The sequence below is a fragment of the Haplochromis burtoni genome, unplaced genomic scaffold (assembly GCF_018398535.1).
Source record: "Haplochromis burtoni strain Fernald_Lab_line unplaced genomic scaffold, NCSU_Asbu1 Contig_344, whole genome shotgun sequence".
NCBI lineage: Eukaryota > Metazoa > Chordata > Actinopteri > Cichliformes > Cichlidae > Haplochromis > Haplochromis burtoni.
Genome location: NW_024582705.1, coordinates 414,600 through 428,688, shown reverse-complemented (window position 1 = coordinate 428,688; position 14,089 = coordinate 414,600). Strand labels below are relative to the sequence as shown.

Sequence of the window (14,089 nt, the reverse complement as noted above, 5' to 3'; positions counted from 1 at the left end):
TGTAAGTACAGTTGTACTTAAATTGAACTGCTCATATACCTTACCATATACGGACCATACCATATACCTTTAACATTTCAAAAAACATAAAAAGCGGCTAATCCAAATGGCAGTCAGTTAAGCGTGAAAAAAGGAGGAAAAACACGAGCATGTACTGTATCAGTCAAAAGTTTGGACACACTTTGCCTTCACTGCTTCTATTAGCCTTAGTTAAAGGCCTCAGATCCTAACCAAACAGAGCTTTCTTTGTGTGCCCATCATAATCCTGGAAACACTTCCAAAAGAAGTGTATTAACAGTTTTACTCTCTCATAAATAAAGGTTAAACATTTCTGGCAATTAAAGACAATTGTACAGAATTTTTAGAAAACCTTTAATTAGTACAATACAGGCTTTCTTGTCTGTAGGCAGCTAACATCCATGTGCTAAAGGAAAGGGTTCCTTAATCAGTTGTTTTAGTTAAGTAGCATAATATGACTTTTTTTTTTCTTTTCCTTTTTTTTACAGCACAAGGTTATCCCAGGCAACCTGGAGGCCAGTGATGAGACTTTGGAGAAGGAAGCAGGAAGTGACATGAACAAAGTGTAAGTCGTCCACTTTTTTTTAAGCACAGGTAATGTGTTTCAGTTCTGCTTGAATATTTCTTGTTAAATGTTTTATATTGTAGGCTGGATATGACACAGGAGCTGTTGGATTACCTGGATGCTGGACTCAAGATGGCTGACACAGGTTAGTCCGTTAGGAGGGTCATTATATCTGTCTGTCTGTCTGATCAGTCGCTCAATACTTTCTGACATTAATTCTATTTATAAAGCACATTTAATAACAACAGAGAGTTGACCAAAGTGCTGTACAAAGTAATAATTAAGCAGTGACATTAACATCAACAACAGCTAAGAAAATTAGGATAAAAAGAATTGGTAACTCTCGTGCAGTATCAAAAGCCAAAGTGGAAAAAATATGTTTTAAGATGGGATTTAAAAGAGTGACAGTTGGGGCCTTTCTAATGTGGAGAGAATAGAATAGAATAGAATTCAACTTTATTGTCATTGCACATGCACAGGTACAGGGCAACGAAATGCAGTTTGCATCCATCCAGAAGTGCTTTCTGGAGAGGTAGATCGTTCCACATTTTCTGCGGCACAACCACAAACGCCGATCCCCTCTATGAACCATCCTAGACTTGTGTAAGATAAGGAGTATATGATCACTTGATCAAAGGGCTCTAGAGGGCGTATAAAGCTGCAAAAGGTCAGACAAATAGTCTGGTGCCTGGCCATTTAGCGCTTTATAAGTCAAAAGTAAGATTTTAAATTTAATTCTAAAACTCGCTGGAAGCCAATGAAGGGAAGCAGGCACTGGAGTAATATGTTGGTGTCTCTTCACAAGAGTCAAAAGGAGGGCTGCAGCATTTTGTACAAGTTGTACTGCAAATGTTGTACATTACTGTAGTGTGTCGTGTTTTCTGCACCACGCCTACTGGAGATTCCTTGAAATAATACGCCGTAGTTTACCTAAAAAATAGATAGTTTGAACCAACACATTAGTGTTCATTCTGTTCTTCAGCAAGTTAAAAACCACTAATCAAATTCCCTAATTTGGCTTTAATGCCAAATAGTATTTCGCCAGGTGGAGGCCAACCAGGCCAAATCTACAACTCCAGCTGGGCAGTGCAGACTGATCCCACTCATACCTCTCATACAGGACTGCAGCTTTCTCTATCACTTCTGTGTGCGATTGTTGTTTAAGCTTCACAGCCGTGAGTGAAAAACAAATATTTATTTATTAAAATAAATCATGAGATAGTCAGCATTATTTAAAAAATGCCTTAAATCAATCATAACCTTTTCGTCACAGGCATTTCTCCAGATGTTCTTCTTGGACACAGAGACCGGTTCCGTGATCTGTTTATGAGGTGAATTATTTATTAGAGAAACTCACTAATCTATTTAACAGGAACAAAGTAAAATACATTTGCTGTTTAAGTGGTAGCTAAAACCTAATTTCCATTACAATGAAAAACATGTAAATAAAAATCTGAAAACGACAAAGAATGACAGTGACCTTAAAAGAAGAGGTCTGACACTGACTGTTATTTTTTTTCTGTAGCCTCACACAGTTCTTTGACAAAGCCAGAGAAATGGAGTTCTTTAAAACTTTCATCCAGATCCCAGATCTCCCAGATGTAAGTGCCACAGATTTCTTTTTTTTAACATTTACGTGCTTTGCTCCTTCTGTTTTTGTGCCTTTTGTGTATGTTAATTGTATCATTGCCCCTCAGGCTCCTCCAAACTTCCTCCGAGCCGCTGCCTTGGCTGAGTACAAAAAACCAGTAGTAGTGACGCCAAATGAGGAGCATCATGAGGAGGAGGAGGATGTGGAGCCACAACCAGAGTTTAGAGAAGCTTCTCAAATGCCACAGGTATGGTACATAGTTGTCAGAAGATATGGTACTTTGAAATTCCACCAGCTTTGTGTGGTGTCAGTGCTGATATGTAGCTTTTTATCAAACCAGTACTATCTGCTCAACCAAATGAGAACCCCTGATTCTTCAGTGGAGCAGAGAGAAATGGAAAATGACAGTCTGAAGAGAGAGCTAGATGTTCTGAAACCAGAATTACAGATCTTCAAGAATGAGGTAAATGGGATAAGATGACAGTGTTGGAGTGGCTGGTCACGTAAATCTGAAAACCCTTCCTCTATGCAGTCAGCCATGGTCCTTCTATATGATGGCTAAGAGGATGCTAACTGTAGCATCCTCTGCTTTGTGATTGGTGATATTGATACATTGTGATCATTGTGCATTCATTAGGACTTGTATATTGAAAGTCATATTGAAACATTACCAAGTTTATGTTCAAATGTCTCATTTACAGCTTGTAATTGTAAAATGTGTTTGTTTCTGTGTTGTTCACAAATTAACCAAAACAGCAAGACAAGAAGTCCTTGTCAATAATTGTAAGTTTCTTCTTCCTTCCCCAGGCTCAGAGGTGTGTAACAGAGTTAAAGAGTCAAGTGAACCGACTGCAGGCTGAGGTCGAGGAGCAGCGCACCCACAAGCAGATGGCAATGGTTGAAAACGAACACCTGCGCATGGAAGTGGAGGCTTTACGAAGCGCTAATGTGGCTAACATCGGGGCACAGATTGGATTCAAGGAGGCAGATGGTGAGAGTTCAGATGTGAGCATGCAGCTGAATTAGCAATACAAAAAGAGCTAAAACTGAGTAAAAAGGTGCATCTTCTTCCTAACTACACAGGCAGAGCTCAAGCAGCAGAGCTTCGTTTCACTCAACTTAAAGAGAGACATGCAGAGCTGGTTAGCAGCCATGCTGACCTAATGAAGAAGGTAAATTGCAGTTTCTTTTATGTTTATATTTAACTTCCTTAGCTGTCGCCTTTTAAAAATTGAAATTAGAACGTTGAACCACATTGTTCAACTCAATTAATGATAGAGATAATTGGAGATGGTGATAGTTGAATTTTGTTACCTTCTTACAGACCCCATCCTGCTGTTTTCCTGTGTTTCTCATTTTTGTAGCAAGCTGAGGTACCTTTACCTTCTTAGTTATTATGGAATGTATTTTAATCATGTGCAGAATACAGAAACGGTGAAGATTATGTCAAGCACCAAACAAGAGCACGATGATTTGCAGAGGGCTAAATATCAGCTAGAAACTGAGCTGGAAAATCTACGACGGGAGAAAAGCAATGTGGTAAGACCTGCATCAGACATAGTTTTGTGTTGATGAACAAAAGCTGTTGTCACTATTGATCTTTTCTTTCTTTCTTTTTCTTTTTTCGTCCTGATCAGATGAATCAGCAGCAGATGGAGGTGGACCGCCTGAACCAAGAACTGCTGGAGCAAAGAGCAGAGCTTGCCACCTTGCGCAGTACTCTGGAGAGTAAAGAGAAGGTAAGACTATAATATGACCACAGATTTCATGGCAGAACACATCTATTTTTAGACTTTTGGGAAAACCCTTGTTGTTCTTTCAGCTGCTCCTTTCAGGGGTTGCCAGAGCTGGCCATCTGCCTCCATCTCAACCTGTTCCAAGCATCCTTCTCTGACACACCAACCCTCTGCATGTCCTCCTTCACTACATCCACGAATCCTTTGCAGTGGTCCTTCCTCTTTTCCTCCTGCCTGGCAGCTCTAAAGTTAACAACCTTTCTCCAATATAGCTTCTAGCCCTCCTTTGCATATATCCAAACCATCTCAGCCTTGCCTCCCTAACTTTGTCTTCATAATGGTCGAACTCAATGTACTAATTTCTCTGATATAGTAATTCTAATCCTGTCCATCCTCTTTACCCCTAATGAAAAACGTAACATCTTTAACTTTTCTACCTCTAGCTTGTCCTCCGGACTTTTGCTATCCTTCTGTCACTAATTGTCCCTGACATTTGTCTCCACCCTGCCTGCAGTCTCTTCTTCCCTCTCTTGTGCTTGTCTGTTTATGTGAATTGTTGACCCCAGTTATAAAAAATTCATCTACCATCACTATTGCTCATTGCAGCTTCACCTTTACTCCTGCTTGACCTCATCTGTTAACCTGTCCATCACCATTGCAAACAATAAGGGGCTCAGAGCCAATCCCTCATGTAGTCTTGCCTCCATCTTGAACCCATCTTTAACATCTACCACACACCTAACTACTATCTGTCGTCGCATATATCCCATCCTCACATACTTCTCAGACTCATCCTATAGTACCTGGGATAGGCTCTAGAGTGTTGAAAGCATCTTGGTGCCTGATAACCAATGCCAAAAACACATTGGGCATTGAGTTCTCATATGAGTATGAGTTCTCAAGATGTCTTTGTGTTTCTTTAGGAGGGATCTCAGGTGAGCAGCAGTTTGACAGCTCTGCAGGCTGAGCGGGAAGTGCTGCTACGCTCTGCAAGAGAAAAAGATGCAGAGCTTACCACTCTGAGACAACAGGCACAACTGCAGCAGAGCTCCCTGGACTTGGAGAGAGACAGGACCAACCGAGAGCTGGAGGATCTGAGAGCTCAGCTACAGCAGCAGGTCTGAAACACGCATCACTAAAAGGTCCAGAGTGAAATACAACATGGTCTTTCACAGGGCTAATGATATTAATATATCAATAATGTATTAGCTCAGGAATAGACTGCCAACCTATCCAGGGTTTATCCCTCCTCTTGCCCTGTGACAGCTAGGTTAGGTACCCAACCACAACACTGAATTGAATAAGTAGCAGAGGATGAATGGAAAGATTTCGTCTTCAGGCATTGCAAAAAATGTCCACACTTTGGTATTTTGATATCTGTAACGCTTTGCTTATGTGTTTTCTCTGTAATATTGTAGGGTCTTTACATTACAGTTCAAAGCACTATGCAACTTTTATTGTGATTTGGTGCTATATAAATACAATAAAATTGAATTGGCTCAGTAGCTTCGTTTAAGACATGTTCAAATATCAATTCAGTTTTAACCTCTTTATGTTAAACTACATTATAAAATCATACTTACTCCTTAGAGCTATAAATATCCAGGTATCAAGCCATGTTAGTGATCTTTAAATGAACTTTCCAAACTGGTTGAGTGCTCCATTAACTTGGCATGACAGTCCTGTAACACTGTCAGACTTTTAAAGCTAAGATTAAAAGCCTCAGAACCAGATTTCTATTCCACATATTGTCTCCCTCCTATAGCCTCTGTACAACATCTGTAACACTGCGTGTAAAAGGACTGCCTGACCTTTGTCATGATATTGGTTGTTCAGCCTTGAACCACTTAGGCCCATCTTTCTTTTTACTTCCTTATCAAACACAGCTCTGTCTTGTGTTTACTTTTACTTTATTTGCCTCATTGATGATTGTGTTTTTCTTTGCTGTACTGGAAGCATTTATAATTGCCACAAAAGTGCCCCTAAACTTGTTGTATAATATAATTCTGTCTGCTTTTGTGTGTCTTCTGTGTTTCCTGTAGCTTGCCATAAATGCAGCACAGAAGTTGGAAATTGACAGGCTCAAGCGAGATTTGGAATCCACACGAGCAGAACTGACACAAGCAAACAACATCCTGCAAAGCAAAGAAATGGTCAGAACATTTAGATCAAAACTGCTGTAAACGTATTTTCTAGCATCTACAAGCCTTGAAGATTATAAGATAAGACTTATTTGTAAAGGAAAAACGTTTTTAAAATCTGTTTCTCAGAGTGGTACCCAGCTAAACAACACACTGGCAGGGCTGCAGGTGGAAAAGGAGGGGTTGCTGCGTATGATGCGGGAACAGGAGGCTGAGCTGAAAACCCTCAGACAACAAACTCATCTTCAACAGTCCTCTCTAGAGCAGGAGAGGCAGAGGAGCAGCATGGAACTGGGAGGCTTACATGCCCAGTTACAGCAACAGGTCCAGTTTTCTGTTTGTCACTCTATTTTAAGACTTTATAACTGACTAATTATTAACTTCGTGTGTATGTGTGTGTGATAAATCAGGCTTCTCGTGAAAGTCAGCTAGCCCAGAAGCTGCAGGAGGAGCAGTTTTGTCTGCTACAGTGTGCAGTGGTGGAAGCTGAGGGCATCATACTGGACGCTGTGGCCAAACTGGATGACCCTATACATGTCCGCTGCATCAGCTCTCCTGGTAAAATCACTATTATTTTCCCTCCTCAAAGAAAATCCCTTTAAAAAGAGTTTTTAAAAAAAATTTTAAGGACGGAAGCTTTTTATTTATTTGCATTCAGTTGCCCATGTGTTTGAAAAGTGTGCAGTACATTATATAACCAAAGAAAAGCCATAGAATAGGCATTTTAATACAAAAACAAAACAAACTGAATAAAATCAGCAAACCTCTATTCTAAGACATTAATAAATATTGACATTGGTTCATCTGTTTGAGGAAACACACGAAGAAAGTAAACACATGGCTGATGCCTTTTAAATTTCAGAGATGACTGAAGTTCTTCATATAACTCATAGCATTCAATAGCAACAGCAATCTTCAACACAGATTTTAATGGAGGCAAAAGCAGATGTGCACATTATGATATGGAAAGACATGGCAAAAAAAACCCTCCACTGAAAATAAAGATTCAGTCTACACACACATTTAAGGATTCATCATGATGGAAAACTATAAGTTGTTACTTCAGCACTGCTACACAAAACTTTATACAATAAATTAACATGGTAACCAAAAATCTTTAATCCTCAGACCTTGCCATTTTGCTTTTCCATACAGTTTGTTTTTGATCAGTTCTTTGTGTTTGACAGATTATTTGGTGAACCGAGCGGAAATCACCTTGAATTCTATTGACAAAATGCAGCAGAGCCACTTGGCCTATCTGGGAAACAGTAATGGTACGTTGGGAATTGTGGGTTTGTTCAGTTCAAGTCAGGTACATCAACTGATTAGTTTGTTTAATCCTTCCCTGTTCTGTCTAGATGCCAGTGGTTTGCTAAGAGCAGTCACACAGTTTTCCCACCTTGCTGCTGACACAATTGTTAACGGATCGGCAACATCTCACTCAGCCCCTGTCGACCAGGCGAACTGTAAGAAACGTACATAGTTGTTGTAACTGTCGTAACACTTGCTAAATATTTTCTACACAGAAAGTTGAATGCTGTGTGTTGGACTCATACAGATCTGACTGACAGCTGTCGGGACTGTGCCAATCACTGCCTTCACTTCTTGAAGGATTTGAAGATTCAGGCGAGTTTACAGCGAGCAGACCCGTCTGCAATACGCTATACTGTTCAACGCATCCTCGCTGTAGGACAGGTGGGACTGAATTTATATTTAACCAATTAACAAGACAGTATTGTGTGTATGTATGAGTGTGAGAGAGAGAAATTGTCAAGTGTGCATGTGTAAAATTGAAAATGAGGGTGGGCGAGCAGTGAACTGCTCCCTCCATGACCATGTTTCCATGTTATTGAGATAATGGCAAGAAAAGTGCCAACTTTTTTGCAGGTTTCCAAAGATCCTGAACTTGACCTCTCAATACTCGCTACTGAGACTCATGTTTGCTGTAACTGTGTGACTCTTGTTTAGGATTTGCGTCCGAAAGGGCATGATGTGCTAAAAGAAGAACTAGGAAGCATGGTGGACAAAGAGATGCTCGCCACATCTTCCGCCATTGAAGAGGCTGTCTTGCGAATGGATGTAAGAACAAACATCAGATAATTTATAAAATATATATATATAAGATCTTTTTGATATATCAAAAATAAGCATTCTCTACTATGACCTGTCTACGCAAAGCTACTGTTCTCTGAATTATATTTCTATCATTTATCTCACATAGACATCTGTTCTTTCTTTTTTTTTTTTTCATAGGAAATACTGAGTCAGGCAAAGAAAGACAATACTGGTGTCAAACTGGAGGTCAATCAGAAGTAAGAAAAATCCTAAAGAATCATCATAAAATTATTTATTTCTGTGGTGGTTATTTTCCTCCTCTCTTACTTACAATCTGTGTGTTTGCTTCATCACAGTATCCTGGGATCCTGCTCAGACCTGATGAAGGTAAGAAAGTGGGCAATATTCAAATAATTTTGAACTTTAGTTAACTCTTGTTTCCTGTATTTACTGTGGTGCCCTCTCTTCTCTCCAGGCTGTTCACATGCTGGTGACTGCTGCTACTGACCTACAGAAAGACATTGTGGAAGGAGGAAGGGTAAGTTGATGTCACCCTAAAGATAAAATTCCAGGACAAGTTCAGACATTCTGTCTTTTTATTCATCAAACACGATGCAGAATGGAAAAAATGTGGGAAAAATCATGATTATCCTTTATTATTATTACCTTATTCTTCTTCACATTAACATGTAAAAGTGGCCTTTTTAGAGCTAAAAGCTCTCGAGCAAAATTGTGTGTGAGTGGGGCTTACAGACGTGTGTGTGTGTGTCAGTCCAGTCTCTGAGTGTTCAACAGTCTGATGGCTTGGGGGAAGAAACTGTTTCGCAGTCTGGCAGTGAGGCCCTGAATGTTCTGGTAACACTTGCCAAAAGGCAGCAGAGTGTGTGTGTGAGGGGTCCGTGGGGTCTTCCACAATGCTGAGTGGGTGCGAATAGTGTCTGTGATGGAGGAAAGAGAGGCTCCAATTATCTTCTCCATTGTGATACCATTTGAACAACTAACAGTCTTACCTATAAATTTCAATATATCCAGTGTTTTAGCATTTTGCTAAATTTTGGCAATGAGCAAGAAGCAGAATCTGCAGTTGGTGTTTTATTGAGTGACCCATTTGTTCCATTTGTGCTGTCAGGGTGCAGCAACTGTTACTGAATTCTATGCCAAAAACTCTCGCTGGACCGAAGGACTCATCTCTGCTTCCAAAGCTGTGGGCTGGGGGGCCACACAGCTGCTGTAAGTTCAGAAATTTATCAAAACCCACTTACTGATTGATATTCTGAACAATACAATTTGTAAATAATAAATAAAACTGTAAATGGATGGTTTACTTTCATGTTTAGGGACTCAGCTGACCGGGTTGTGGGTGAAAAAGGCACATATGAGGAGCTCATCGCCTGTTCACATGAGATTGCTGCAAGCACTGCTCAGCTAGTTGCTGCTTCCAAGGTACAAACTTATGTCAAACATATTCGTGTTGGTTTGTTAGGTATCAACATACAAAGTCATGTTCAGGCTCTCGAATCTTGAAGAAATGTGGAATTAAAAAAAAAAAAAAAAGTACCATCACTCCTCTGTTAAATTAACAATACTGTGAAAACACATTTGCCCTCTGCCTGATTTCTTGTGTTTTTGCATATTTTCCCAATTACATGTTTCAGTTTATCAAACAAATGTTAATATTGGGTAAAGATAAACCAAGTAAATACAAAATCCAGTTTTAAATAATGATTTTATTTATTAAGGGGGAAAAAACTACCAAAATCTAGCTTGAAAAAGTCATTTAAGCCTAATGTGTGTGAAGGTCATCTAGGAGGAGCATATGCTGCAGAACTTATAAGGCTGGTGTCAGATGCATTCCCTAACACTGGTGAGCCAGCAATGTAACTCCTTGTTGCTGGTTTCTATCTACTGCTTCAAGCTCTGGAAGTTGCATGTAAGTGGGAATGTGCACAGGAAGCTTTAACACTTAATCCCTCACCTGCAACCACATCTTATGCTTGTACTCCTACCACAGAAATTAAACCTTCTCAGCTATGGTGTCTATCAAACATGACCAGTCTCACTCATATTCATCTGTTGGACCAATTTATGCTATAAAGCATCTAGTCACATAAACCCAAGTTCACTGCAGCAATTGGTGGAGTCCCTGATTTTAAGCCCTATGGGAGTGTCCCCAAGAGGGTCAGGGACCCCCTGTTGATCCTCTACCTAATCACATGAGCCAATGAGTGAAAATGGGTGTGGGTCGCAATCAGCCAAGGTTTTAGGTGAATTGGAGCGATCATGGCTCAAGAGTTGGCAGTTGGTCTTTTAATCGGAAGGTTGTCGGTTCGAGCCCCGGGTCGGACAGTCTCGGTCGTTGTGTCCTTGGGCAAGACACTTCACCTACCGCCTACTGGTGATGGCCAGAGGGGCCGATGGCGCGATATGGCAGCCTCGCTTCTGTCAGTCTGCCCCAGAGCAGCTGTGGCTAGATCTGTAGCTTGCCTCCAGCAGTGTGTGAATGTGAGAGTGAATGAATAGTGGAATTGTAAAGTGCTTTGAGGGTCTCGAAAAGCGCTATATAAATGCAATCCATTATTAATCCACTGTGAAACCTAGTCCCAACCAACTATTGATTTACTGAGATGAAATGGATCAAAGGAGCTGGTTCCACAGAAGAGGGGCCTGAAAGCTGAAGGATTTACCTCCCCTTCTACTTTTAAATATCCAAGGAACCACAGGAATACCAGCAGTCTGAGAGTGAAGCTCTCAATCTGGATTTAACAGGGAGCCAATGAAGAGAAGCCAAAATGGCAGAAATGTTTCCTCTTTCTAGTCCCTGTCACTTTTCTCTTTTCTGGGTCAACTGAAGGCTTTTCTGGGAGTTTTTAGAACAACCTGATAATAATGAATTACAGTAGTCCAACCTGGAAGTAATAAATGCATGAACTCCTTCTACATATTTGTTTAATATGCATTTTGAAGGATATATCCAGGTCAAAAATGACTCCAAGAACAATCTAGATAGACACCATGTTTCTAAGATGTTTTATAGAGCAGAGTACAGTTACTTCAGTTATATATGAATTAGCCTCTTCAATATTAGAAAAACTTCTCAGTATTTTCAACTTGAATTGTTGCATACATGTCATGTCAAAGTAGGTGAGGTAAACATGGTCGTGGATAAAATGAATTTATTGATACTGATATAATAACATATTTGTGGACTATAAGTTACTAGCTGTTACTATCAAACTTAATATAATTAATTAAGGATTTTTTCTTTTGTCTGAATTTTGGCGCCACCTGCATCACAGTTAAAGTACTGATAACCTATATTTGGTCTATACCTGGACAAGAGTGAGGCTATCCAGTTTTTGTTTTTCGTTTTTTTAACAAACAACAAAAGTGAGCTGGATCATATGATCCACTGAAGGAGAAACATGGATTATCAGAATTTAAATACAACAGAGTTCCTTTGGCATGATTGTAAACATGATGTTCACGCACAAAAACTCTCCAGTGTGGCTAAAACAAGAGGAGTGGGCTAAAATGCCTCCACGGAAATGTGGTTTAAACTACCAGGTGAACAAACACTTGACAACAAACAAACACTTCACTATATTTATCAAAGGGCAAAACGAATTGGACATGTATCAGCAATAAACTGTTGTCAGTGCAAGTTAAAGCAGCTGATAGTGGCATACATATATGCCAAATGGGCTCCAAATGCCAATCGACAACAGTGTCATTAAGCACAATGTTAGAAACATAAAACATAAAGGTGATAAAAGAATGTGTGCAATGCTCTACATTCAAGGGAAAGAACATCATACCAAGCATGAAAATAAAGGAAAAAAGTATCCACAGCATTCCTTGGTGTTCCACCCTTCATTCATTCATATCTCTCTGGTTTTAGCAAATTTCTTAACAAAAGAGATCTATTAAAGGCTATTTTAAGGTACTAGGTTAAATATGCCAATGTTTAGTAACAGTTCTTTTTACACCTTCAGATGAATGTTCGGGGGTCAATAGGTCACTCTTCACTACATCTTTAACTCTGTCCAAACCATCCTCAAGTACCTTATAGCTACAGGTTTTCTCTGAAATTATTATACACACAGATGCGTTACTCAAAATTGTCATTACTGAATGTTCTTCTCAATCTTTATAGCTGAATGAACAGAAAGCTGTTTTTGCATTATGGTGAAGCTACTAAAATGTACAATTGCCTTTCTATTTGTTTTCTATAAATACAAATATGAAGTGATGTTTGATGTTTTGTTTTTTCTTTTTCTTTTCTTTTTTCAAGCAAGTACACCATGGAATGAAACAGATTCACTATTGTCCCGTGAAAATTGCACAGTTGCGCATTGATGATTGTTGCTTTGCTACATTTTGGAAGGAATTTAATTCTTCTTAGCCTTTTTGCTTTTATGTGACAGTGGAAGTTGCCGGTTACTTTCCAAATTTGATTTCTCAATGAAACCAAAAGATATGTTTTTTTATGAAGTGAAGTTTCCCTTTTAAGCCTTTCAGGTTTAAAGGGAAACTTCACTTCAGTGACTGAGTCTCAAAGAGGTAGAAATAGCCATTATTACATTAAAACCTAGAACAAAGACAAAACATGCATACAGCTCTGTGACTTTATGTAACTACTTAGAACCACCTGGTCACCCAGTTACATCCTTTGAAATGTGCCTGCTCTGTGCCCATACATGCACCACATAGTGAAAAACTGTCCTTATGGAAAACAAACTTACTGCTACTCATTCCAGGTAAAAGCTGACCGCAACAACAAGAAGCTGAATACGCTGCAGCAGGCCTCAAGGCATGTAAATGACATGGCTGCTGTGGTCGTCACCTCCACCAAACATGGGCAGCAGCAGATCTCTGACCACGGTGAGAGGAGAAGCTCATATTGCAAGAAAATAGCTGATGCTTCACATTTTTAGTAACCCTTTATAATAACAGCATAGTTTTGGCTAAAAATGGCAGCATACATGTAAGCAAACAATAAATCTATACAACTTGGTGAGTGTAAGTTTAACACTTACTTTAGCCCCTTTTTTGGCCTCTTATTTCTGACACTTTCTGCTGCTTAATACTTAACTGTGTTAAACAGCGAGCCAACCTGTCTACCACTGAGCATAGCATAGCTGAGTTAGCCTACAGCTTTAAGGCTTGTGAGGGTTTTTTGTTCATCTATCTCATTAGTCAGTTTGATCAGCAGCAGTTTAGCATAAAATCAACCAGACTAATCAAAATGTTTAAATGCTTAAAGTAACCATGAAATTGGCTGATTATTCTATGATGCAGCTTTGACACTCCAGCTGATATTGTTGCCTTTACAGGCTTGATGGACTTCTCCGGCATGTCTCTGATCAAGCTTAAAAAAGAAGAAATGGAAGCTCAGGTCAGACTAACATGTCTCTGAATGGATTGTTTAATTGTTTGTCCTTATGTGCAACTTGCTTGTTGTTCTGGATCATGTATAAGACAAGTTAAGCCACCTTTTAAAGAAACAGTATTGTGACTATGTGAAATCAATGTAGTTAAAAACATGCAATGACAGTTTTGGATCTTAGACTAGGTCATTGGGTTTTTAGACGTCTGGAAGCCATTGCCAGATCTTGTGCTCTTTGAATCTTTCAGGTTAAGGTGCTGCAGCTGGAGAGCCAGCTGGAACAGGAGCGAGTACGCTTGGGGGAACTGAGGAAGAGGCATTACGAGCTTGGTGTGTCAGGGGATGAAGGGGATGGAGTTGATAGCTTCCCACCACCGCCACCACCTGCTCTGCTTGACTCCACTGCAGTGCCCCAGTCCTTTGCACAGACACAACCTTATTCAAACACCCCAGGTTTTTCACAATCAAATCCCTTTGCATCGAATCAAACACAGTCCTCCTCTCTGCCACAGTCTTACACGCCTTCTCAGACCTACACGCCTTCTCAGACCTACACGCCTTCTCAGACCTACACGCCTTCTCAGACCTACACGCCTT

General features: G+C 39.9%; 1 protein-coding gene across 3 annotated transcripts in view; it reads left to right on the top strand.

Annotated features, from left to right (window-relative positions):
- The window catches only part of LOC102310833 (huntingtin-interacting protein 1-related protein), a 19,285-nt gene that overhangs the window by 4,470 nt on the left and 726 nt on the right, over positions 1-14,089 (top strand). The window contains exons 6-32 of one of the 3 annotated variants that reach the window (XM_042228734.1): positions 507-583; positions 667-728; positions 1,618-1,758; positions 1,857-1,914; positions 2,109-2,184; positions 2,281-2,421; positions 2,515-2,637; positions 2,982-3,165; positions 3,258-3,346; positions 3,597-3,713; positions 3,812-3,913; positions 4,834-5,028; positions 5,953-6,063; positions 6,181-6,375; positions 6,462-6,609; positions 7,239-7,325; positions 7,410-7,517; positions 7,610-7,746; positions 8,020-8,130; positions 8,305-8,363; positions 8,463-8,493; positions 8,582-8,644; positions 9,236-9,336; positions 9,444-9,549; positions 12,864-12,987; positions 13,440-13,501; positions 13,741-14,025. In XM_042228734.1, coding sequence (XP_042084668.1) covers positions 507-583; positions 667-728; positions 1,618-1,758; positions 1,857-1,914; positions 2,109-2,184; positions 2,281-2,421; positions 2,515-2,637; positions 2,982-3,165; positions 3,258-3,346; positions 3,597-3,713; positions 3,812-3,913; positions 4,834-5,028; positions 5,953-6,063; positions 6,181-6,375; positions 6,462-6,609; positions 7,239-7,325; positions 7,410-7,517; positions 7,610-7,746; positions 8,020-8,130; positions 8,305-8,363; positions 8,463-8,493; positions 8,582-8,644; positions 9,236-9,336; positions 9,444-9,549; positions 12,864-12,987; positions 13,440-13,501; positions 13,741-14,025 — 3,093 coding nt within the window. Of the gene's footprint in view, positions 1-506; positions 584-666; positions 729-1,617; positions 1,759-1,856; positions 1,915-2,108; positions 2,185-2,280; positions 2,422-2,514; positions 2,638-2,981; positions 3,166-3,257; positions 3,347-3,596; positions 3,714-3,811; positions 3,914-4,833; positions 5,029-5,952; positions 6,064-6,180; positions 6,376-6,461; positions 6,610-7,238; positions 7,326-7,409; positions 7,518-7,609; positions 7,747-8,019; positions 8,131-8,304; positions 8,364-8,462; positions 8,494-8,581; positions 8,645-9,235; positions 9,337-9,443; positions 9,550-12,863; positions 12,988-13,439; positions 13,502-13,740; positions 14,080-14,089 lie in introns of all 3 variants that reach the window. The other 2 variants (XM_042228733.1, XM_005946322.2) reach the window with 2 other exon arrangements.